Source organism: Dermochelys coriacea, chromosome 2, assembly GCF_009764565.3.
Source record: "Dermochelys coriacea isolate rDerCor1 chromosome 2, rDerCor1.pri.v4, whole genome shotgun sequence".
Taxonomy (NCBI): Eukaryota; Metazoa; Chordata; order Testudines; family Dermochelyidae; genus Dermochelys; species Dermochelys coriacea.
Genome location: NC_050069.1, coordinates 113,026,016 through 113,051,314, shown reverse-complemented (window position 1 = coordinate 113,051,314; position 25,299 = coordinate 113,026,016). Strand labels below are relative to the sequence as shown.

At 45.6% G+C, this 25,299-nt stretch overlaps 1 protein-coding gene across 4 annotated transcripts in view; it reads left to right on the top strand.

The window, feature by feature from the left end:
• Positions 1-25,299, top strand: part of DTNBP1 (dystrobrevin binding protein 1) — a 193,562-nt gene that overhangs the window by 33,009 nt on the left and 135,254 nt on the right. For all 4 annotated transcript variants that reach the window (XM_043508329.1, XM_043508330.1, XM_038389594.2 and 1 more), the window contains one exon: positions 1,342-1,474. In XM_043508329.1, coding sequence (XP_043364264.1) covers positions 1,342-1,474 — 133 coding nt within the window. The remainder of the gene's footprint in view (positions 1-1,341; positions 1,475-25,299) is intronic.

Here is a 25,299-nt window from a genome sequence, read left to right as displayed (position 1 = left end):
AGCTCCCTGTACAGTGACTTCTTCACCTATGGCTGAGGAGTGATGGGGCTGGGAAGGGGTCACTGTACAGGGAGCTGCTCCCTCTGTCTGTCCTCCGTGCATCTGGATCCACCCCCAGCCAAGCCTCAGCCCCTACACCCAGACACCTCCTGCCAAGCCCTGCCCCCATCCCGCTTTGCAGAGCTTCCTGTAGCTGAGGGAGGTTTCTGGGGAAGTTGATCTGACCCAGCCCCGGCTGCTCTGGGCAGAGGAGGGGGAACTCTGTCTGTCATCCTTCTCCCCTTCTTCACCTTGCCCAGCTGGGACTAATGTCCCTGGGCAGTCAGGGCATCCCCAGACCACCCTCCTGGAGCGACTTAGCTCTCCCCCAGCTGCTCTGGGTACCAAAACACATGCATCCCCACTGCCAGGGATAGGTGAGTGAGCACAAGTGCAGCTTTTCTTTGCTTCCCCACAAAAAACAGTTTTCTGTGTGAAAGAGGGTCTGCGGGGGAGCATGTTTCTGTGTGCCCACAGTGGCGCAGAATTCTGCTAGGAGTAAACTAATAAACAAAATTTTTAAATGCTGTTTTTGTCCATTTTAATTTTAATTTCCATCCAAGTAGACCTTGACATTTTTTCATCTATCTAGTAAATAAGAAATGCATCATTCACCTTTTCCTAACATAATAAAAATTTAAAAAATTAAGAATCTGAATAAATGTATGTAAAGCTATATAGTGTACTTAACCTATACAGATTGATTTAAGCAATTTTCCTGGTTAAGAAAAATGAAGCATAATTTAGTGTGAAGGCTGTATTTAGTTGCAAATCAACGTTTTAATGTTTACCAATCATTGAGAATCAAAAATAACTGAAAAGTACAAATATGAAACAAGATGAAAATAGATGATTTAAATCAGTTTCCTGCTTGCTGATTTAAATCCTGATTTAAATCACTCCGCCCTGAAGGACAGGGTATTCAGATACTTAAGAGCTTAAACTTGGGGGAGAGGAGGGCCAGAATCTTCACAGAGAAGCTGTTTTTTATAAATATTTACTCCTGAAATAAGTAGAAATAAATACTTGATAATAAATAGCAAAGGCTACATTTTATGGAGACTTCCTGTTAGTGCATACTGAACTTAAACATTTTTAACCCCCCCCCCCCCCATCTGTACAAAAGCATAATGTGACCATTTCTCTCAGCACTGAAAGTTCATTGCTCTAGTGATAGACTTTGTGGATGCATGGATTATAAAAATCAATCAAGATGCTCAAAAGCTGAAATTCATGAATTAACAATCACTATTTTGCAAGTAGATACAAACTAAGTTTTATCATTGGTTGTAAATATTACAGCTAGTGGATAGCGAAGTTGTGATGCTTTCTGCACACTGGGAGAAGAGGAGGAGTAGTCTAATAGAGCTGCAGGAACAACTTCAGCAAATTCCAGGGTTTTTAACAGATCTGGAGTCCATGACAGCAAATCTGGGTAAGCTGTGTGATGTGTCTTTTAATAGGTTAAAGAGCATTGTAAAAAATTTAGTCACATAGGACTGACAATAATTCAGCTGTTCTGTGAATCGTAATTATAAAGCTATTTTTACTCTAATAAATGATTTCTCCGTTTTATAGAATGTCTGTCTCTATTGCTTAAATACTTACATGTTTGTAACAGTTGCTTGAAAACTAGCTGGTTATCATACGTAATATGAGTGTATTCAATTATTGAGTCTGCATACTCCTAGAGAATTTATCTGTAAATTGTATTTCTGTGAGAGAATCCCCTAATCTGGCAAGGAGAATGGGACTGGGAGCCAGAGAGAGAAATAGGGTGGAGGTGCGAACTAGGACCCAATGGGGTGTGTGTGGGAGAGGTGGAGACTGAGATATTGGCTGAGGAACTGGGGGTGGGAAGAGAGATTGGTACTGAGGACCTGTGGGGACAAGGGCCAACACATCTGACGAGAAGCTGGGGTGTGGGGTGAAGAACTGAGACTGGCTGGGCAAAGAGACTGGGACAAGTAGCTAGGGGGGACACATGGGGATTGGAACTGAGATGCAAGGGAGCCTGGGGTGGGAGATTAGGACTGGAAGCCAGTGGGAATAGAGAACATGGGGTAATGGTGAGGGAGACACAAAATGGATAAAGAGATGGGGAAGGAGATTTGGGGTTGTTTGAACAATGGGATTGGGATGGGGAACTGGGACAAGTACAGTAACTCCTCACTTAATGTCGTCCTGGTTAACGTTTCATTGTTACAGCCCAGATCTATTAGAGAACATACTCATTTAAAGTTTCGCAGTGTTTCCTTATAACATTGTTTGGCCGTGGGGACTTGGAAGCAGGGTGGTCTGGCAGCCCCCCTCCCCCATCAGCTCCCCTCCACCACACTCCAGTGCTTCCCGCCCCTCCGGCAGCCCCTTGGATCAGCAACTTTCCCCACACCACCTCTCTGCAGCAATCAGCTGTTTCACGGGTGGTCAGGAGGCTGGGGGGAGGAGAGAGGATGCACTTGGGGAGGTGGAATGGGGGCAAGCCTGGGGCAGAGCTGAGAGTTGAGCGCATTTTCCCCCCCTCCCTTGGTGCACTTTGTAAGTCGTCACCTGTGCAGCCATGCATGCACCATCCGGAGGAGGGAGTCGTGCGCGTATAGCATGGGTTCATCATCCTGTTCTGTTTCTCCAGGGAAGTGTTTGCAGCCGCTGTTCTATTGTGTCTCCTCCCTTGGTGCTGCCTTGTAGAGTGTGAGGCTACATTAACAACATTGTGTTAACCCTTGAGGGCTCAGCTGAGTGCTAGTTCATCATTTAGCAGCAAGGCATTCCCTGGGAAATATCCCACCTGATATCAACGCGGTTGCTTTAGGTGAAGGTCAGGGAGCTCATGAGCGGGTCCCGAGACAATCATCTGATTAGAACTTGTTTAAAACTTATTGTATATTGTGACAAAGTTCCTCCTCTGCCTTGCTAGGTCGTGCTCTTATTGGTGGATTTGCTCGCCTCAGAGGTTCATGGTAGCCCTCAGTTTGGCCGCTTTTGCTAGTGGCTCAAACCTGCCATTCACTCATCACTGGCCAGCATGGGGAAAAGGACGTAGAACAATCCCCGCAGTCTCTGCTGATCCACCTAGTAGGTCAGAGGACAGGCCAGGGACCTTCCCCTCTGGTGGGACCCACAGTCCAGGTCAACTCCTCTTGCATCTAATGGGGGGAGGGGGATGGCGGGAACCTGCGACCTCCCTCTACTCCAGGTTCCAGCCCAGGGCCCTGTGGATCACAGCTGTCTGTGTTTCTTGTAACAGTTGTGTGACAGTTACAACTCCCTGGGCTACTTCCCCATGGCTTCCTCCCAACACCTTCTTTATCCTTACCACAGGACCTTCCTCCTGATGCCAGATAGCATTTGTATTCCTCAGACCTCCAACAGCACATTCTCTCTCTCAGCTCCTTGCGCACCCCTCACAAACTGAAGTGAGGTCCTTTTTAAACCAGGTGCCCTGATTAGCCTGACAGTCTTAATTGATTCTAGCAGCTTCTTAATTAGCTCCAGGTGTCCTAATTAGCCTGCCTGCCTTAATTGGTTCCAACAAGTTCCTGATAGTTCTGGAACTGCCCCTGTTACTTTACCCAGGGGAAAGGGACCTGCTTAATCTGGGGCTAATGTATCTGCCTTCTATATCTCCTGAAGCCATCTGGCCCGACCCTATCACAATATGTATGTAATGTCTTTTGTCTGGTGAAAAAAAATTTGCCTGGAACCTATTTACATTAATTTTTATGGGGAAATTGGATTCGCTTAACATAATTTCATTTAAAATTGCATTTTTCAAGAACATAACTATGTTAAGCGAGGAGTTACTGTAGTCTGGATTAGTGAAATTTAGGACTGCTGGGCAAGGAGACTGGGACCGGGGTGGGAAACCTGGTGAGTGGAGACTGGGATTGGCTAAATGAAGAAAATGGGATTGGGATGAGACTCCAGGGGTCAGGAATGGGACAGGGACGGATTGGATGGCACAGGACAGAAGAGGGGTGCAGAATACTGTGCCCACTGGAGCACGCTCACATATTCTATGAATTAAGATAACTGTATACTAGAAAATATGCTGTTTGTATTTGTATTTGAGAGAATTATGATCTTCAGTGTTTTTGAAAAGGAGAATCACTGTTGTAAACGAAGACATTTTTGAAAAACCTGTTTGCTTCAGCTTTCAAATCAATGCCATATTAAGAACATCAGATAGGCTGCTTTCAGTAGAGGGAGAATTAGAGGGTCTTAGTAAATGATACAGTACTGACAGTATTCTTTTTTCTTTAAAATGTACTAAATTTAGTTCTATCACAGCTTTCTTGTATATTTTGCTTTAGAATATGTAGCTGAAAGCTTTAAAATGATAGCCTACAGAGTGCAGTTCATAAGTGTAACTCTTCTGCCTCCTAGAGGTTTATACTATATATTTCTTTCATCTGGTAAATTTAGAGCAAGTATCACTTATCACTGTCTTGTATTTCAGAGTTTATGGGTATTTAGAACTTAATTATTCTCAGTAGCCTCCATGTCAGTCTTCACAGTGGGCATTCCCCATCTCCAGGGTGAGGCTGACTATATCTGTGCTCTGAGCATAGGACTGTTTCTCAGGAAGAACGTTTCAGAATTCTCGGCCTCCAAATGGCACACAGATGATGAGTCTCCCTTTGTAGCAGAGCCTTTACAGGATTTGTAAAAGATTAACTTTAACCTTTTCTTCATTGTCTTCAAGAGTTTTTCTCCTCAAAACTCCTCAACAAACATACTTACTCGGAGAAAGAAATTCCTGCTCCCAGCCAGCACACAGGCAAGTTCTGTGCTAAGATGGTTGAAAAGGCTACAAAATATCCCCGTTCTCACAAGCTGTCTTTCTTACAAGTCCGTAGCTGCCATAAAAGGTGCCAGCTCCCATAACCTTTCTAATACTAATGAGTCATTTGTTTCCTCTGGCTCCGGCTCCGTCCTCATTCTGTGTTGTTATGCCCCACTCAGCCTGGACCCAGCAGCCAGTAGCATGAGCTGAAGTGATTCAGACCTCCTTCTCTGTGAGATGGATCTACCTCCTCTCTGTATAAAATATTTAAATATTCATTGGGTGAGAGAGTGTGATTCTATAGCCTAGTGATTAGCACACTTTCTCAGGATACCCAGGTTCCAATCCCTGCTCCAAGGAGTATTTAAGTATTTCATGCAAAGTAAAATAGCTTCAAAAGGAGAGACTGAGACACCCACCCCAGAATTGCTTTATAGTCCAGTGGTTAGGGCAATTACCTAGGAGACATGAGTTCAAGTCTTTGCCCCAAATTAGGCAGAGTGGGGATATCACCCACCACCCAGGTGAGTGCTTTAACCACTGGACTATTAGGTATGTGAGGGAGGGGTGCACTGCCGCCACCCCTTTTTGCAAAAGGGCTGACCTGGTGTAGGTGTCTAATTCCAGGAGAGGGTTCACAGCTGTGAATCCAAAGTAGGGATAGGTACTTAACTGAGTTTCAGGGTCAGGGCTTTGTTTGCACCCCTTTCCTTGACACTTCCTACTGGCCAGCTTAGGCACCTCCCTGCTCTGTGTGCAGGTTTTTATGACTCTCTTGTTTTTTAGGTGCCTACTGCCTATGCATTGTATAGGAAGCCTGGGCACCTAATGTGGGGCTGGGGATTGATTCCACTGGGTGGCAGGGCACCTGATCCTATCTCACCTATCTTGTCTCCCTACTCCCTTTGTGGATCTAGTCCAGTGTGACTACTGTTTTCCTTAGGGGGAAGACATACAGGATGTTTCGGCAGATTCTTTTTGATCTCCCTGGTAATGTGCTTTCCCCCTCCTCTCAAGGATTTGTCCCAAAGACTGGTGAAGGCAGTTGCTCACATTTTGCTCTTAAAGGGGCAGCACAAATCTTAACCTCTCATGTGAGTCTCCCCTCTAGACCTTCTAAAGAGAAGGTTGAATCTCTAGAGCTGGGATTTTGAGTGAGATACCTGAGACTCTTAATTAAGCTTCTCAGAATTAAGCAGAATCTACTACTAACATAAGTGCTTATGTTTTTAGAAAATGAAACAGTAATAAAACATCCTGAAAAGTTGAAGGATGCTGTGTAGTTCTTCCTTATCTGGTTTATGAGGGTGTAATTAAGGGGAAGTGGGAAATCCCTATGAAGACATATTGGTACCGAAGGACTAAAAAGTCTTCATTACTCTGGCGAAGGTGAAGCCTGCAGCTTCATTAATAAAAGGCCTAATCATACCAGCTGAGGGAGTATTCCTGCCAAACACATGGACAAGATAGTGAAATCATTGAACAGACTAAACTTGGATACAACAGCCTCAGTGCTGAGTACTGGCTGCAATCTCTTCTTGTGCAGGTCTGTCCTCATCTAGGAGACAATTGTGAGAATGCTCAAATATTAAAAAATAAATAAAATCTATTTTAAACTAATTTTCTTAGCAGCTTTTTCAGGGCTAATGCTGCACCTGACTGATTTGCTGTTATTCATAACTTTCAAAGATGTGCCTGAAGTATACTTTTTTTGGTAAAGTGAGCATACAGACAAAGCAGTCATTGAATCTTTAGATGAGAATAAGTCCCTCCCTTATTCCAGGGAGAGAGAGACTTCAGATTATCTCATCTCAGCAGGTGTTCCCTTTGAAGAATTTGATCATCCAGGTTCCAGTATTGAGATCACAAATTAGGAGGAGACCGTTCTGTTTTGAGAGATGGAAGACCAAGGCTGGGATTCTTTAGAAAACAATCCAACTCCAACTTGTGTTTTTGTTTTTAGTTTCTCAGTTCTAAGCTGATTCCATCCCTCTGAGAGGTATTTCAGGGTGCACCCCCATCTGAGAGTGAACCACCTCAGCAAATGGGTGCTTGAGATGATCAAAGAAGTCTACGTTAGACTTTGATGGATTAGGTTTTTGTTGGTAAATGGCAGTAAATGTTAATTTCACCATACACACAAACTGACAAAATATTTCCAGTGATAGTCTAAATTTACAGATAGGCAAAGTAAGAATGCTGATTGGGAACTTATTAAAGTTTAAAGATATTTATTTGGTATATTTTGATGTGTTGACAATGTGTGTGTGAACAGTTATAAATCTTCTACCTTTTTAAATCTTAACATTTACAGTCATTAAATTGTCTGATTCCCCTCCCCCCCATAATTTCCTGCAACTGTGAAAATGTAAATAGATGAAAATAGGGAAGAAAATCCTTTAAAGCCATAACTTTGTGCAGTTGTAAATTGATAAAAGTTGGAAAATATGCTTAAAGAAACATCAATACTATCCATCAGAATTATTTTAAAAAAAAATAGAATTCTGGCAAGCTTAGATGTACTATTGAACTCACTCATTGTCCTAGGGACAAGTTTACCCTTTTCTCAAAATAAACTAAAATAAACCAAACCATCAGCAAGATCTTGGTAGCATCAGAAGACAAAGGGTAAAATAATCCATATCCTACCTGTGAGAATTATGGAACCAGTTCTGTGGAGAGGCAGATTTTGATAAGGGCACAAGATTTTTTTTTTTGTAGTGCAAAGAGAAACTGGCATGCAGCCCATAATGAAATCGGTATTCTTGGTGCAAATGCAGTCCATTACAGCATTATCTTCCAAAATTTCAAAGTATACAAATAATGTCCTGGAGATTCGCTGAAAATATAATCAGGAAGTGTCACCCATTGATTCTTTAGCTTCTGCTACAATAAGCATTTGGGTAAAAGTGATTATGAAATTATGTGGATTTCATGATTGTAAGGAAAGGAAGGCATAAGAGCAGCGGAGTAAGGAAAATGCACTTCAAAAAAGCAGATTTAAACAAACTGAGGGACTTAGCAGGTCAAGTCCCCTGTGAAGAAGGGATGAAGGAATTCAGGAGAGCTGGCAATTTCTCAAGGAGACGGTATTAAACATACAACTGCAACCTATTCCGATGCAAAGGAATTAAAGGAAGAATCGTAGGAGGCCAGTATGGCTCTGTGACGAGGTGCCTCAGATGGGCTACACTGAGAATGCTACACTCAGGGCAGATTGCAAGTAATAAGGCAGACCATCCCCAAAGCTGGTGATTTACTTTAAGTTGATTCACCAAGCAAATAACAAAAGAGCTTCTCCAGCACACTAGTTAACCTGAAGCCAAACAGTCCCCTTTGGGCATTCCAGCCCTTGGCTCTGATCCGGACAACCAAATCTAATATACTGAGAGGTTATTAAAAATCTATTTCACTATATGTGATGATCTTTCTAATCCCAAAGGATCAGACACATATCCCCAGATCTCAGATTTTATCCAAATATCAAACTGTCAGTCAATTCTTAGTAACTAACTAAAGATTTATTAATATAACAGTTGTATTTGATAGATCATATACATACAAATGATTACAAAGTCCTTATCAGGTTTGCAGCAGTGATGGAATAGACTGCCTGCTTGCAAAAGTCTCTCTAACTTCCAAAAGATTGAAAGGTACTCAATCCGTAGTTCAAGATTCTCCTTTTAGTTGTAAATTCAGTCCAGAGAATTAGACCAGGGAAGAAGCAACATGGAGATGTCTCAGAGGTCTTTTTATATGCTTTGCCATGTGCATGGAAATTTATTGTCCCAAGCAAAGCCCACAGCTCCTGTATGTGGAAAGTTACTGGCCCAAGATCAAGTTCATGGTCACATGAGCACATCACATACCCTTACATGTTTTGCTGAATCACGGGGTGGCCATTGCTTGTTTGCTGTCTGAGGCATCCTCAGGAAGAGCTAGCTGAACAGGATGAGTTTCTTCAACGGTCCATTGTGAGAGTGGAGTGTCCTTGATAGGCCAACAGGTAGCTGACTAGCCCGAATGTAAATTCTGCCTGGGGTTGTCACCCAGGAATACAACACATAGCCAATATTCATCTCTTCAGATAGAGATGATGCATGCATATAAACAGGATAATCATACTTTCAATTGACACCTTACATGACATTGTACAAGCATTGTATAACAGTGGTAGCAACAATGATACAAATGGTCATCTTTGTTATGCACAGCATTACAGGCTCTACCAGGAGCTCTTTAATGACCTGAAAATCAAAAAGTGGAAACACGGATGAATTGCTAAGGCTAATTATAAAAGAATAGCACAAGCATATAAGGACAAAATCAGAAAAGCTAAACGATAAAATGATTTATTCCTAGCAAGGGACATGAACACAATAAGAAGAGGTTCTATATATACATAAGGAGCAAGAGGAAAATGAAGGAAAGTGCAGTGGGGAAAGAGCTAATAACTGGTGACATCAAGAAGGATGAGGTGTTCAATGCCTATTTTGCATCAGTTTTCCCAAAAAAGGGTTAATGGTGACCGGATATACAATACAATATTAATAAGGGAGAAGGAACACCAGTCAAAATAGGAAAAGAACAGGTTAAAGAATGTTTAGATGCATTCAGATTTTCAGGGCCTGATGAAATTCATCCTAGGGTACTTAAGGAACTAGCTGAAGCAAACTTGGAACCACTAGCAATTATTTTTGGTAATTCGTGGAGGATGGGTAAGGTCCTAGAGGACTGGAGAAGGACAATCATAGCACTTATCTTTAAAAAGGGCAATGAAGAGGACCTGGGAAATTATAGGTCAGTCAGTTTAACTTGATACTTGATCTTTGGAAAGATAGTGGAACAAATTTATTTTGTAAGTACCTGAAGGACAAGAGGGTTATAAGCAAGGTTAAGATTTTGTCATGGTTATTTTTAGTAAAAGTCACGAACAGGTTACAGGTAATAAAAATACATTGGAGCCGTGATCTGTCTGACTTTTATTAAAAATAATGGGGGGGAGAGAGGATGTGGGGAACGAATGACAACTGGAGCCCCTTAGAGAGGACTGGGATCCCCACCGCCACGTGGGGGTGTGCACAGCTCAGGCTCTGTCCAAAGCTGTGGATTGGGGGCACACAGCCCCAGCAGAACACATTGGTTGGGGGTGCACAGCCACAGCTCCGCCCCCATTCCTGGTAGCTGAAGCCGAAGTCAGAGGTCTAGTAAAGTCATGGAATTCATGACTAAATCGTATCTCTAGTTATAAAGAATAGCCAGCATGGATTTGTCAAGAACAAATCATGCCAAACCAACCTGATTTCCTTCTTTGGCGGGGTTACTGGCCTCGTAAATCAGGGAAGGAGTAGATGTGATCTATCTTGATTTTTAGTAATGCTTTTGGCACAGTCCCACATCACATTCTCCTCAGCAATTTAGGAAAATGTGATCTAGGTAAAATTACTGTAAGGAAGGTGCACAACTGTTTGAAAGAAGAGGAGGCGGCGGGTGGTGGTAGTGGTCGGGGACTCTCTTCTTAGGGGGACATCTATCTGTCGCCCCGACCGGGAAAACTGAGAAGTCTGCTGCTTGCCAGGAGCTAGGATTCACGATGTGACGGAGAGACTGCTGAGATTCCTCAAGCCCTCGGATTGCTACCCCTTCCTGCTTCTCCACGTGGGCACCAGTGATACTGCCAAGAATGACTTTGAGCGGATCGCTGCAGACTACATGGCTCTGGGAAGAAGGATAAAGGAGTTTGAGGCGCAAGTGGTGTTTTCGTCCATCCTCCCTGTAGAAGGAAAAGACCTGGGTAGAGACCGTTGAATTGTGGAAGTCAACGAATGGCTACGCAGGTGGTGGTGGAGAGAAGGCTTTGGATTCTTTGACCATGAGATGGTGCTCCAAGAAGGAGGAGTGCTAGGCAGAGATGGGCTCCACCTAACGAAGAGAGGGAAGAGCATCTTTGGAAGCAAGCTGGCTAACCTCGTAAGGAGGGCTTTAAACTAGGTTCACCGGGGGAAGAAGACCAAAGCCCTGACGTAAGTGGAGATGTGGGATACCGGAAGGAAGCACGAGCAGGAGAATGCAAAAGGGAAGGGCTCCTGCCTCATACTAAGAAAGCAGGACAAACAGCACGTTATTTCAAGTGCCTATACTCAAATGCCAGAAGCCTGGGAAACAAGCAGGGAGAACTGGAAGTCTTGGCACAGTCAAGGAATTATGATGTGATTGGAATAACGGAGACTTGGTGGGATAACTCACATGACTGGATTACTGTCATGGATGGATATAAACTGTTCAGGAAGGACAGGCAGGGCAGAAAAGGTGGGGGAGTTGCATTGTATGTAAGAGCAGTATGACTGCTCAGAGCTCCGTTATGAAACTGCAGAAAAACCTGAGTGTCTCTGGATTAAGTTTAGAATCGTGAGCAACAAGGGTGATGTCGTGGTGGGAGTCTGCTATAGACCACTGGATCAGGGGGATGAGGTGGAGGAGGCTTTCTTCCGGCAACTAACGGAAGTTACTAGATCACAGGTCCTGGTTCTCATGGGAGACTTGAATCACCCTGATATCTGCTGGGAGAGCAATACAGCAGTGCACAGACAATCCAGGAAGATTTTGGAAAGTGTAGGGGACAATGTCCTGGTGCAAGTGCTGGAGGAACCAACTGGGGCAGAGCTCTTCTTGACCTGCTGCTCACAAACAGGGAAGAATTAGTAGAGGAAGCAAAAGTGGATGGGAACCTGGGAGGCAGTGACCATGAGATGGTCGAGTTCAGGATCCTGACACAGGGAAGAAAGGAGAGCAGCAGAATATGGACCCTGGACTTCAGAAAAGCAGACTTTGATAACTAGGTGGGGTCTGATGGGCAGGATCCCTTGGGAGAATAACATGATGGGGAAAGGAGTCCAGGAGAGCTGGTTGTATTTTAAAGAATCCTTATTGAGGTTACAGGGACAAACAATCCCGATGTGTAGAAAGAATAGTAAATATGGCAGGCGACCTGCTTGGCTTAACAATGAAATCCTAGCTGATCTTAAACACAAAAAAGAAGCTTACAATTAGTGGAAGATTGGAGAAATGACCAGGGAAGAGTATAAAAATATTGCTCGGGCATGCAGGAGTGAAATCAGGAAGGCCAAATAACTCTTGGAGTTGCAGCTAGCAAGAGATGTTAAGAGTAACAAGAAGGGTTTCAGTGGACGAGAAGCTGGATGAGAGTCAACAGTGTGCCGTTGTTGCCAAGAAGGCCAATGGCATTTTGGGATGTATAAGTAGGGGCATTGTCAGTGGATCGAGGTACGTGATCATTCCCCTCTATTCGACATTGGTGAGGCCTCATCTGGAGTACTGTGTCCAGTTTTAGCCCCCCCTTCAAGAAGTATGTGGAAAAATTGGAAAACATCCAGCGGAGGGCAACAAAAATGATTAGGGGACTGGAACACATGACTTGTGAGGCGAGGCTGAGGGAACTGGGATTGTTTAGTCTGCGGAAGAGAAGAATGAGGGGGGATTTGATAGCTGCTTTCAACTACCTGAAAGGGGGTTCCAAAGAGGATTGATGTAGACTGTTCTCAGTGGTAGCAGATGACAGAACGAGGAGTAATGGTCTCAAGTTGCAGTGGGGGAGGTTTAGGTTGGATATTAGGAAACACTGTTTCACTAGGAGGGTGGTGAATCACCGGAATGCGTTACCTATGGAGGTGGTGGAATCTCCTTCCTTAAGTTTTTAAGGTCAGGCTTGACAAAGCCCTGGCTGGGATGCTTTAGTTGGGGATTGGTCCTGCTTTGAGCAGGAGGTTTGACTAGATGACCTCCTAAGGTACCTTCCAACCCTGATATTCTATGAAAGATTGTTCTCAAAGAGTAGTTATCAATGGTTTGCTGTCCAACTGGGAGGGTATATCTCATGGATTCCCACAGAGATCAGTCCTGCATCCAGTACTAGTCAATATTTTCATTAATGACTTGGATAATGGAGTGGAGAGTGTGCTCATAAAATTTGCAGGTGACCCTGAGCTGTCTGAGCTTGCAAGGACTTGAGGACAGGATTAGAATTCAAAACAACCTTGACAAATTGGAGAATTTGGTCAGAAATCAACAAGATGAAATTCAATGACAACTGCAAAGTTCTTCAGGTGGGAAGGAAAAATCAAATGCACTACTACAAAATAGGGAATAATTCACTAGACATTAGTACTGCTGAAAATAATCTGAAGGTTATAGTGGATCACATTTTGAATGAGTAAGCAATGATTCAGTTGCAAAAAAGCTAATATTTTGGGGTGTATTAACAAAAGTGTCATGTAAGATACAGGAGATGATTGTCCCTCTCTACTTGGCACTGGTGAGGCCTCAGCATCCGATGAAGTGAGCTGTAGCTCACGAAAGCTTATGCTCTAATAAATTTGTTAGTCTCTAGGGTGCCACAAGTACTCCTTTTCTTTTAGTTGGAGTACTGTGTCCAGTTCTGAGTGCCACACATTATTAAAGATGAGAACAAATTGGAGAGAGTCCAGAGGAGAGCAACAAAAATGATAAAAGATTTAGAACACCTGCGCTATGAGGAAAGAGAAAAACAGGGCATGTTTATCTTCAGAAAGAAGACCGAGAGGGGACATAAGTCTTCAAATATGTTAAGGACTGTTACAAAGAGGATGGTGATCAATTGTTCTCCATGTCCACTAAAGGTAGGACAAGAAGAAATCTGCTTAAATCTCCCCTGCTGCTGATTAGGTTAGATATTAGGGAAAGCTTTCTAACTATAGGGGTAGTTAAGCTCTGAAGTAGGTCTCCAAGAGAGCTGTGGAATCCCTATTAATGGAAGCTTTTAAGAACAGGGTGGATGAACACCAGTCAAATATAGTCTAGCTCTACTTGGTTCTGCTTCAGCACAGGGGGCTGCACTGAATGACTTCTCCAAGGTCCTTTCCAGCCCTACATTTATTTTTCTTTCTCTCTCTCTTCCCCCCCACCTGCCCCCCAAGAGTACTTCACATTTGGACTTTTATATCTTCTACTTGCGTTGTTTGTGAATACCCATCACCTCTCCCTGCGAGAAAGTTATCAGACAAGGGGAGAGTGTATTCCTTTCATCATGTTATACAGGGCCCAGCAGCCAACATTAACGGCTGTCAGAAACAAGGCTTTGAGCAAACAAGAGGATGAGCTAATTACAGCCCTTTGAAAACTCTGCATTTAAATTGGCATTTAAGACGTTCTTTATTTCAGAAGAGAGAGGGAAGAAGATAGTGTCTGATTTGTCAAGTGATAGAACACCTCTGTTAAGATATAAAACAGAATTCTACTCCTGGGCTAATGGGTCTTGTGTGGATACCCAGCACAGTTCTTTCTTTGGTTCCAGCCAGCAATTGCAGTGAATCAGTAGATGGAGATCTTGATCCAGATTTTGTAGTAGCATCTTGGTGAATTTGTTCTGAATGTTTAACAGCTACCTGATAAGTTCAGAGAAGCTTGTCAGTCAGTACAGAGGGATGGGACTTGGAGAGGACACATGGATTATAACTAAGGCTATGATTTTGTCATGGAGGTTCTGGAAGTCATGGAATCTGACTTCCAAAGACCTCTGTAACTTCAGCCTCGGCTGCTGGGAGCTGTAGGGTCTACCTGCAGTGGCAGGGAGCTGTGAGGTACCCCCGCCGCCTGAGGCAGTGGGCCCCCAAGCTCCCAGTTGCCATGGACAGTGGCGGTATCTGGCAGCTCCCTGCCACCATGGGGGTAGGGTATGCCGCAGCTCCCTGGTACCATGAGTTGGTGGGAAGGGGTCCCCGGCCACCGTAGCAGGGGGATTCCCACAGCTCCCTGCTGCTGGGAGGGGGACGGGGACCCTGGAGCTGTGAGCCCCCACAGGTGATGAGGGCCCCAGAGCTCACAGCTGCCCAGTCCCATCCCATTTTATCATGGATATTTTTAGTAAAAGTCATGGGCAATAAAGAAAAATTCATGAAGCCTGTGACCTGTCCCTGACTTTTAGTAAAAATATTCATGACATAATCTTAGCCTTAATTATAACCTATCTCATGCTGTGGACCATCAGGCTCACTTATACATTTCTAACATTCTTTTTCAGAAGCTTGGTATATTCATAGCTGTTAGGAAGGCAGAAAACCATCAGCACTACTTAGGGAAGTAGCCGTATTCATTTTCTGGGCAGAAAATTTCACTTTACTCTTCAGTGCTCTACACCAAAAAGAAAATTCACAGTTAACTGAGTCAGTATGACATGCTTATGACTGGAAATGTAGTTTTGTTCCCCTAGCCTCTTACTGCATCAGAGGTCATATTGAAAGTCAATTGATGAACATATTTGCATCTGAGTCCAGTTGGAAAACCAAAATAGGTACTACATGAAGAGATGCTTAAAAACATAGGGTATGTTTCATTTATCTCAGACATGGGCTAAAATGTCCCCTTTATGCCTTTCCCACGTGAGAGTCAAGATGGCAAAAACGATTGTGAAGGATTAGGCCATGGCAATAATCACCTCCTCGTTAACCTTGAAGTCTTGGTTCTTAGACTGATTTAAATGTAACAGGAGTCTCCTTTCAAACTCCCAACACATACTATAGTGCCACAGGAACCTATCCTGAACCTATATTCAGTGCTGCCTAAATACAGCTGCTCATTCTAAGGTGGTAAATAACTTCATTTACACTGAAGAAAAAGCTCCTTCATGCCTTCCTTCAAATTCTTTTGGCTTTCAGGGTATTGAAGAATTGGCAAGGCAAGAGTTTGTGATCCTGCAGACCTGTTCTTGGAGTTTCTAGTTCTGTTAAAAGTTCACCTATTCTCTCTCCTCTGAAGCTTGTCTCCTCAGAAAGGTAGAGTAGTGTTGAAAAATTCCCAGCAAGCTCTAATCCCAGACCAGTGCCCTAATCACTCAGCTATAGAGTTCTTCTCCCAATTATGTTTTTGTGGAAATAGTCAAAATGTTTTGTTTTCTTCCAATGTGGAATGTATACAAATTTCAAAACCGTGAAAGTTGCTGTAAAACTGAATTGTTGTCCTCTAGAGAGCTCTAATTGGGATTAAAACATATATCCCTGTTTTTCAAGCAAGTAAACAACTTGTGTTTTCCCAGGCTCCCACTAGAGGCTGCTCAAATACTGCTGCTCAGAAATGGTTGGCTTTTGCTGAACTCTAGTTTTCACCCTTTCTCTCTTTTCAAATTGTTTGATTTTATTACATGATTTCCTCTTCCTTTTAAAATAGGAAGAATACTAGTAAAATAGTACCTCACTCTAAATTACACTGTGGGAGACCTGTTGGTGAATTTTGCAAATTAGTAAGTGAACAGTTATTTAAAAAGTAAGTTAGTACATCAGTTTTCTGTGATTTATTTTGAAAAGTATGGTTCATTGTACTTCATGAGCTAGTACTGTAAATGCTTATTTTCACAAAATAAAGATTTTCCAGAAATAGAAGAATATTTTAATCACGTCTCTGAAATTTTTGCTAGGTGGTAGGGTTGGTCACTTATTACAGTATTATAAAATGTGTGGCTTAATGAGGTTTTACTGTTATACAATTTTATATTGGTATGTGAAGCTTGAAATTGTATGTTTTATTCAGGTCACATACAAACACTCAAGCTAGGCACTTCATGTACATCATTTCCATGGATTTTAACTACTACTTCGAGTGATTGCTCATGTCGATTCCAGTTAGGTGTGTGCACACCGTGTGCACGGTCGTTGGAAAATTTTTCCCTTAGCAGCAGCTGTCTGGTCAGCTGTGGAGCCCCCTGGTTTGGCACTTCCATGGTGGTGAATATATGACCCTGCTGACCCGGCGCCTCCTCAGTTCCTTCTTACCACCAGTGACAGTTGTTAGAACTGCAGTGGCTTACTCTTGCAAGTTCTCCCCTAGTTCTCCTAGTAATTTTGTGTATATAGTTTAACAGTTATTGGTGTAGAGGTGGGGTTTTTCTTCCCCCGCCACAGCATTCCTGTTCCCCCTTTGAGTTTGTGGCATGCCTCGATCCCAAGGCTTTAAACCTTGCAGAAACTGCTATAAGATCATGTCAATGTGCAGTCCCCACAGCTCTTGTCCCAGGCGTCTGGAGGAGGCGCACCAAACGGAACGGTGCAAGATTTTTTTCTCCTGATCAAAAAGGGTGTGCATGAGAGTGGGTGAGAGTGAGTGAGAGAGATCCTGACTCCCAAATAATTATACAAATCCTTGGTTTAATAATGAATACCTTTTAAAAATAATATTTAGGATTTTGAGTGCTCCTTAAACGTAAGGCTTCTGTGCAGTCCATAATCTACTTGCTGATGGGTATTTTGAAATAAATTACCAAAATGAGTGAAACTGGTAGGCTGGGTCGCCTATGATCACTATTGGCATTTTAGCATTTCCCATGGTAATCTGCCAGTTGGGAAGGAAAGTCCTTGCTAGCAGCTTTCTAAACAGTCTTGTGTTCTTAAAGATACACTTACGTGCACCTTCCCTGACCAGCGCACATTGATGTCAGTAAACATCCCCAGTGATCCATCAGTGCTTGCATACCATAGAAAAAGTAGTCATTTCTGTTGATGTACTTAGTGGCAAGGTGGTCTTGTGCCAAAATAGAGAGATGTGAGTAGTCATTAGCTTCGCTGCAGTTTGGGAACCCCATTGCTGCAAATCCATCTGCTATGTCCTTCATATTGCCAAGAGTCTCAGTTCTGCATAGCAGGAGATGATTGAGAGCCCTGTACGCTTTCATTACAGTGGCCCCTGCACTGGATTTCCTGACTCCCAAATTGATTCCTAACTGACTAGTAGCAATCTGGCATTGCAATTACACTGTGGAAATCTGCCACTTGCTTCTCCACTGTCAATGCAGCTTTCATTTTGGTGTCCCTTCATTGGAGGGCTGGGATGAGCTCAGCGCACAGATTCAAGAATATGGCCTTGCACATTTGAAAGCTCTGCAGCCCCTGCTTGTCATCCCAAAGCTGCATTATGATGCAATCCCACCAGTCAGTGCTTGTTTCTTGGGCCAGAAGTGGTGCTCCATCTGCAGCTGCTCCATGAATATCGCCAACAGCCTTGAATTGGTATTCATGTCCCACAGCAGTCTGTCCTCCAAGGAATCATCATGTTTCCCCACTCATTTGGTGGTTCTTGTGGATCTGCAAATGCTCGTGGATCATATGCCCTGTGTTTGCAACGCTCATGACAATAGTGCGGAGCTGTGCATGCTTCTGTTGGAGATGGTGGAGAGCGAGGATGGCTGTGCAGGTTTGTGGGATTTTGGAAAAAAAAAATTCAAAAATGATGGGATGCAGATAACATTATGGGATGGAGATGGTTGCAAACTGGGAATTGACTCCATGCTCTGTCACCCCTCCATGACTCGTTTCAGCTACATTGTTTCATTGCCAAAATTCCCCAAAAGACAGTGTACTGTATAGGGGCAAGTAGCACAGTGGGATACCTACTCATGGGGCACTGCGCTCTGTATTGATACAAGCACTCCTGGTGAGCTTGTGTACGGCAAGCACGCGAAGCCAAATATACACATGCACAAGCAATGTTACATCAGCATACAACACTGCAGTTAGAACTTGTTTCGACATGCGTTTGTAGTGTAGACATGGCCATGGTTCTGAGTTGAACCCTGTCCTAATAGAATACTGCGTAGGAAGGCTCTGATGTCAGGGCCTTGAGCTCGGACACCCTCCTGGCTGAGGTTATCGCCGCCAGAAATGCCACCTTGTACGAGAGAGAGAGAGCAGGGACCATGTCGCAAGTGGTTCAAAGGGCGGCCCCGTCAACCTGGAAAAGACCAGATTGAGGTCCCAGACTGGGACCGGCTGTTGGACATGTGTATAGCCTGTCAAGACCCTTGAGGAAACAGCTACCTGTAGGGTTGGCAAAGACCAACCGGTTCTCAGCACATGGATGGAAGGCCAAGATAGCGGCCAAGTTGAACCCTTATTGAAGACATGGACAGCCCCTGCTGTTTAAGGTGGAGAAGGTAGTCCAATATACATGGTATAGAGGCAAGAGTGGGTGACGAACCATGTTGCTTCGACCAGATTGAGAATCTCTTCCACTTGGCTAGGTAGGTAACCCTGGTGGAGGGCTTTCTACTGCCAAGGAGGACTTGTCTGACCGGGTGTAGTGACTCAAGGTTCGGGTGCTGGAGATGACCATGATGTTGGGTCAACAGGTCCAGGAAGAGTGCCGAGGTGACTGGGGCTTCCATGAACATTTGCAGGAGTGATGTGTACCAGTGCTGGTGGGGCCAGGCTGGAGCTATCAATGTCCCCGAAGCTTGTTCCCTCCATACCTTAAAGAGTACCTTGTGAACGAGCGGAATGGGTGGGAACATGTAAAGGAGGTAGTCTCCCCATGGGAGGGGAAATGCATTTGCAATGGAACCTGGACTGGGACTCTGGAAGGAGAAAAACTGCTAATGCTTCCTGTGTGCCATATGACGAACAAGACTATCTGGGGAAAGCCCCACTGATGGAAGATGGAGTTTGTGATATCCAGATGTAAGGACTACTCGTGGTCATGGAACGACCTGCTGAGAGTCCGACTTGTTCTGTATCCCTGGGAGGTACAATGCTTGAAGGTGTATTGAATGCTTTACGCAGAAGTCCCACAACACAAGGGCTTCCTGGCACAGGGCGGAGGAGCGTGTACCGCTGTTTAATATAGAACATCGCCATGGTGTTGTATGTCATTATCAATACACGTTTCCCTGATAAGTGGGTACGGAAAGTCTGGCATGCCTGGCGCAACGCGCTCAGCTTTCTGAGATTGATGTGGAGAGCGAGCTCTGCCCCAGACAAGAAGCCTTGAGTCCTGAGGGCCCCCAGAAGTGCTCCCCAGCCCGGTGCTGATGCATCCGTCACTAGGGACGGAGACGGCTGATGGCTGGAGAAGGAGATCCCTGCAAATAGTACTTGTAGGTCGAGCCACCACAGGAGGGAGTTGAGAACTTGCTGGGGCAGGGTTACAAACTGTCCAAATTGTCCCGGGCTGGTCGATGCACTGACACTAGCCACAGCTGAAGAGGCCGAAGTCTGAGCCTGGCATGTTGCCCCACATAGGTACAGGCTGCTATGTGTCCTAGAAGTTTCAGGCAGTTCCTTGCTATAGTGTAGTATCTGCTAACAATAGCCTGCTGGTTTGAAATGCGGAGCTGCAACCCGCCCGTAGAATAGACGTTTCTACCGAAAAGGTTGAATAGTTCCTATTCTATCTGCTGAACTGGAGACAGCGTTGATTTCCCCATATTCAGAAGGTGGTCCAGATTGTCCAATGTCACTTTTATGAAGTCGACCTGTGCCTCCACTTGAGCTCTGAAGTGGCCCTTGATGAGCCAGTCGTCGAGGTATGGGAACACCTGTACCTGCCGCCTGCTCAGGAATGCGGCCATGACTGCCATGCACTTGGTAAACGCTCTCTAGGTTCTGCTGACAGGCCAAATGGGAGGACTGTGAACTGATAGTGGTGGTTGTTCACCATAAACCTGAGGTATTTTCTGTGGGGCAGAGGCTATGGGAAAACACATGTCCTTCAAGTCAAGGATGGCATACCAGTCTCCTGGATCCAATGAAGGGATGATGGAGGCCAAAGACACAATGCGAAGCTTGAGCTTCTTCATGAACTTGTTGAGTTTTCAGGTCTCAGGGCATGGGAATACTGGAAAAAGAAACCCTTGCCCTTCTGCTCTTGAGGAACCTCTTCCACTGCCCCTAGCAAAAGTAGCGAGTGAACCTCTTGTATAAGGAGTTGCTCATGAGAGGGGTACCTGAAGAGGGACGGGGAAGGGGAGTGGAAGAGTGGGAGGGCACAGAATTGGATGGAGTATCCCCTCTCTACCGTGCGGAGCATCCAGTGGTACGAAGAGATACGAGACCATGCACGGTAGAAAGGGGATAGTCAGGATGAAAAGGTAAGGCAGGATAGATCCAATTCTTGTTCTGGTGCGCCATCCTCGACTGGACCTTCAAAAAGTCAGTTTGGGGCCAGGGAGCTTGTTTGGATCGGCTAGAGCCCTGGCCTGAGGACGGGTGCGGCCTTTTCCTGCCATTCCTATTCCTCCTCCGGGAACTGGCTTGCTGGTTCCATTGTTGATAGAACCACAGAGGAGGTTGTGGTCCGAAATGTTTCCGCTGCGTGGCGGGAGTATGGAGGCCTAGCGATTTGAGGGTGGCTCTTGAGTCTTTTAAGCTATGAAGCCTTTTATCCATCTTTTCAGAAAACAGTCACCCTCAAAGGGGAGGTCCTGACTCGTCTACTGGATCTCGTATGGCAGACATGAAACTTGGAGCCAAGAGCCCCTTCTCCTGGCCACCCCTGTAGCCATCACCCTGGAGGCAGCATCAGCTCCATCTAGCGCCGCCTGCAGGGAAGCTCAGGAGATGAGCTTGCCTTCCTCAACCAAGGCCGAGAACTCAGCACGGAAGTGTTGTGGCTGCAGCTTTGCAAATTTTCCATTGCTCCACATGTATTATAGTAGTATCTGCTAACAATAGCCTGCTGGTTTGAAATGCGTAGCTGCAACCTGCCCGTAGAATAGACATTTCTACCAAAAAGGTTGAGTCTTTTCACTTCCCTGTTCTTAGGGGAGGGTCCTTGATAGCCCTGCTGCTTGTGCTGGTTAGCAGCGTCCACGACCAGAGAATCGGACAGCGGGTGCGAATACAGATGCTCAGTGGTACAAAGGAGTACCTTTCATTGCACTTAGCTGTGGGGGACAATGAGGCTGGGGTCTGCCATAAAGTTTTGGTTGTGCAAGATGTAGTTTTGATGAGAGTGAGGCCAAAGCGTGTGGGTCTAGATGGTGCGAGGATGTCCACCATGGGATCTGTCTTCGATTATCTCCTCCGCATGAATGCCCAGGCCCTGGGCAACTCGTCGCAGCAACTGCTGCAACACCCTGTTATCCTCCAGAACTGGGGCTAAAGCGGTGCCTGCCCATGCCTCATCTGGCAAGGAAGAGGAAGAAGGCGCCCATAAAGGGTGGCTGTTTCCTCCCCTCGGCACCCAAAGCGTTCCACCACTCCTGGGGATCCCAGGCTGGAGTCGACCCGGACAGTGTTGTTCCCATGTGTGCCGGGACAGAGGACACCCATGCTGGGGCTGTAGGCTTTGGCACCGATGTTAGCACTATCGGTGTCATTGGTGCTGGTGCCAATTGAGCTGGCGGCGGTTCCTCAATAGCTCGCTGTGGTGGCTGGGAGATCGCCAGGGCTGCAGGACCCTGAGGGGCGGAAGGCAGAGCAAAAGTAGCAGAGGCAACCGATGTTGCCCAGCGTGACTCTTGGCTCCGTCCCTGGCTCTGATGGAAGGCCCAGGGCATCCAGAAAGGTCACTACGCCAAGTTCTGCCACTGCAGGGGCCACAGTGCCGGGTAAACTAGTCTCTCCCGCCATGACCTGGAGACCCCTTGCTCCTGGTTGTGCTGGAGTGATAAGAGTTCGACTCTGACTCCACGGTCTCCAAAAAGGAAGATCACGGAGGCACTGCACTGCAAGACACTGAGCATCGGGAGCTAGGGGACCGACTGGGCTCTCGTTTCCAAATGACTGGTATCAGAGGGCACTGTGGGGAAGGTGAATGCCAGGACATCATAGCTGGTTTCCCTCTTGACTGTACTGTAGGGCGGACCAGTGCTATTCATGGCGGTAGTGCATCCCTTCTTGGAGGTGAGAACAGCACTGTGAGGCGCAACAAGTCCTGAGCCACATTAAACTCCTCCAGAGTTGATGGGAGCTGTAGCTGCTGACTCCTGAGGTCTGATGAGCGGGGTGGGGCCCCCTTCTAGGGCAGGAGTCAACATGGACCTCACAGGCGACATGGAGCTGTGGCCCAGCTGGGGTCTCAGTCGCCGGCTCCTTAGATTTAGCCATGGGAGAACAGTCTGTCTCTGGCTTCTTTTTCCTCTGAGGCACCAGCAATCGAGACTGGTGCCTAGCCGCCGAATGGACGTGGGAGGAGCCATGACAGTGCCGAGACTCAGGAAGAGAGTCCTTTCTCGGCACCGGTTCCCTGGATGATGGCACCGGGGCGCTCCGTACCAACGAGGAGGTGCTCGGCATGGGCTCCACAGGTCCCGGGTCTGAATGGGGACAAAGAGCTGCCTCCACGAGCAGAACTTTGAGCCGCTGTTCCCTCTCTTTCAAAGTTCTGGGGCAGAACTTGCGGCAAATTCTGCAACGGTCCTTTTGGTGACCCTCAACTAGCCACTAAAACATGCAGTGTGTTCGTCACTTTTTGGCATGCGCTTAGCACAGACCTTACACTTTTTGAACCCCAGGGACCGCAGCATACCATGGCTCCGGTGATCTGAAGGGAGGGAACCCCAACAAACTAACTATAACAACCAATAACTATAGATAACAGGTAACAGAAGAAGGCACTTGCTAAAGCAAGAGCTATGGGATGTTCCATCACTGGCAGAAAGAAGCCAGAACGGCTTCATTCTCTCGATGTAGAAGGCACAACTCCAGGGGCACCCAGGCCGACCTGACGGATGCTGCTATGTTAAGATTTCCAGCTTCCATGCATGCACACGCGAGCACACACCCCTAATTGGAATGCACATGAACAAGCACTCTAAGAACCACCTAGATTTCAATGATACCAAGTAGAAAAAATAGGGATAGAAATGGTTACAAGCAGAAGTAAAAACAGGATTCTAAGACTAAAATCTAATTTAAACTAGTCTTTTGTTCAAAGTAGTCTAACCACAGTCATGCTTCCAGCATGGCTGACCAGTCTTTAGAATCATAGGGCTACAAGGGACCACAAGGGTCATCTAGTCTAACCCCCTGGCAAGATGCAGGAATTTTTTTTAGACTGGGTCTATCACAGAACCCAAAGTTTGTGGTTTCTTTGTCTCCTTAGGTGAAGGATACCCCGAAGTCTTCCAGCAGTTCCTTCTCTCCCACTCGTGACATGCTCCCTGCTCTCTCTCTCGTACAAGGTGGCATTTCTGGTGGCATTTCCAGGAGGGTGTCTGAGGTCAAGGTCCTGACATCAGAGCCTTCCTACACAGTGTTCTATTAGGACAGGGTTCAAGAGGAAAGCTGGATGTGGTCCGCGTTGAAGGTGGTTTCCCAATTCCACATCAACCAGGACGTTTTCCTCCCAGTGTTCAATCCTAAACTACATTCAAAGAGCAGGGAGCACAGGCTGGACTCATTGGATGTTCGCAGAGTACTAGCCTTCTACGTCGAGAGAATTAAGCCATTCCGGAAGTCTATTAAACTCTTTGTAGCTGTGGCAGACAGGATGAAAGGTCTCCCAGTCTCCTCCCAACAAATTTAATTGTAGCTCATGTCCTGCATCTGAGTGTGCTACAACTTGGCAGGGGTGCCTGCTCCTCCTCCTCACAGCACACTCCATCAGAACGCAGGCTTCCTCAGTGGCATTCTTGGCGCAGGTTCCCACCCAGGAAATATGCAGAGTGGCGACGTGGCCCTTCATACACATGTTCACTGCGCATTATGCTATCACTTGGTAGGCCAGAGACAACGTGACCTTCGGTAGAGCAGTACTCTAATCAGTAGTCAACTCCGACCCTGCCTTCAGAACTTTAGGCTTGGAAGTCACCTAATTGGAAAGGACACGAACAAGCACTGTCAGAAAAAAACGGTTACTCACTTTTTTGTTCTTCAGGATGTTATGTCCATTCCAATATCCCCCTCCTACCCCTGTCGGAGTAGCTGGCAAGAAGGAACTGGAGGGGTGTCGGGGTCAGCAGGGCTCTAGATTGAGAGTCATGAAGGGGCGACCCAAATGGGCGCCCAGGCTGACCTGATGAATGCTGCTGTGGGGGAAAAAAATTCGGTTGCCATGCACGCGTGCACACGCACACACCTAATTGGAATGGACATTAACACATCTCAAAGAACAATGGTTATGAGAAGGTGAGTAATTGTTTTTTCTGTAGATAAACTTGTCTTAGTTTTACAAAACTATTTCACTGCTGTATATTGAACTACAGGATAAAATCCTGAGTAACTAACATGCTGGTGTGCATTCTGTCTATTTAGAGGCAGCGAACTTGATGACTTTTGTGAGGATCCAGTGAGATGTACTGGAGACTACAAAGGGGATGGGAAGGACTGTTGATGTCACCCTGCAAGAAGTAACCAAGCTGGTGAAGTCAGGGTGATGCTGTTGTACTGTGAACATGCTGCTTGTGTGAGGGCTCTGATCCGAAGCTGCACTCCACAGAAGCACTTGGGGTTATGTGACAGGCAGTGGCACAATCCTTCATTGGTCTGGGTGAACCCCATATTGTTATGGCATTTCTCTTTTACAAAGGTTAGTCTGACGAATGGGTGTTCAGCACAGTAAAGGAGGGGTTACCTCACCTAGTTTATTTCTTCAGTGACTTATGTGATAGTACATTCAAGCCACAGGAAGTGTGTTTGATTTGTAGTTAGGAACATGCACTGCCAATACACCGTGCTACCCATCGGTCTGTCCTCAGCACTTAGGGTGTTCACCAA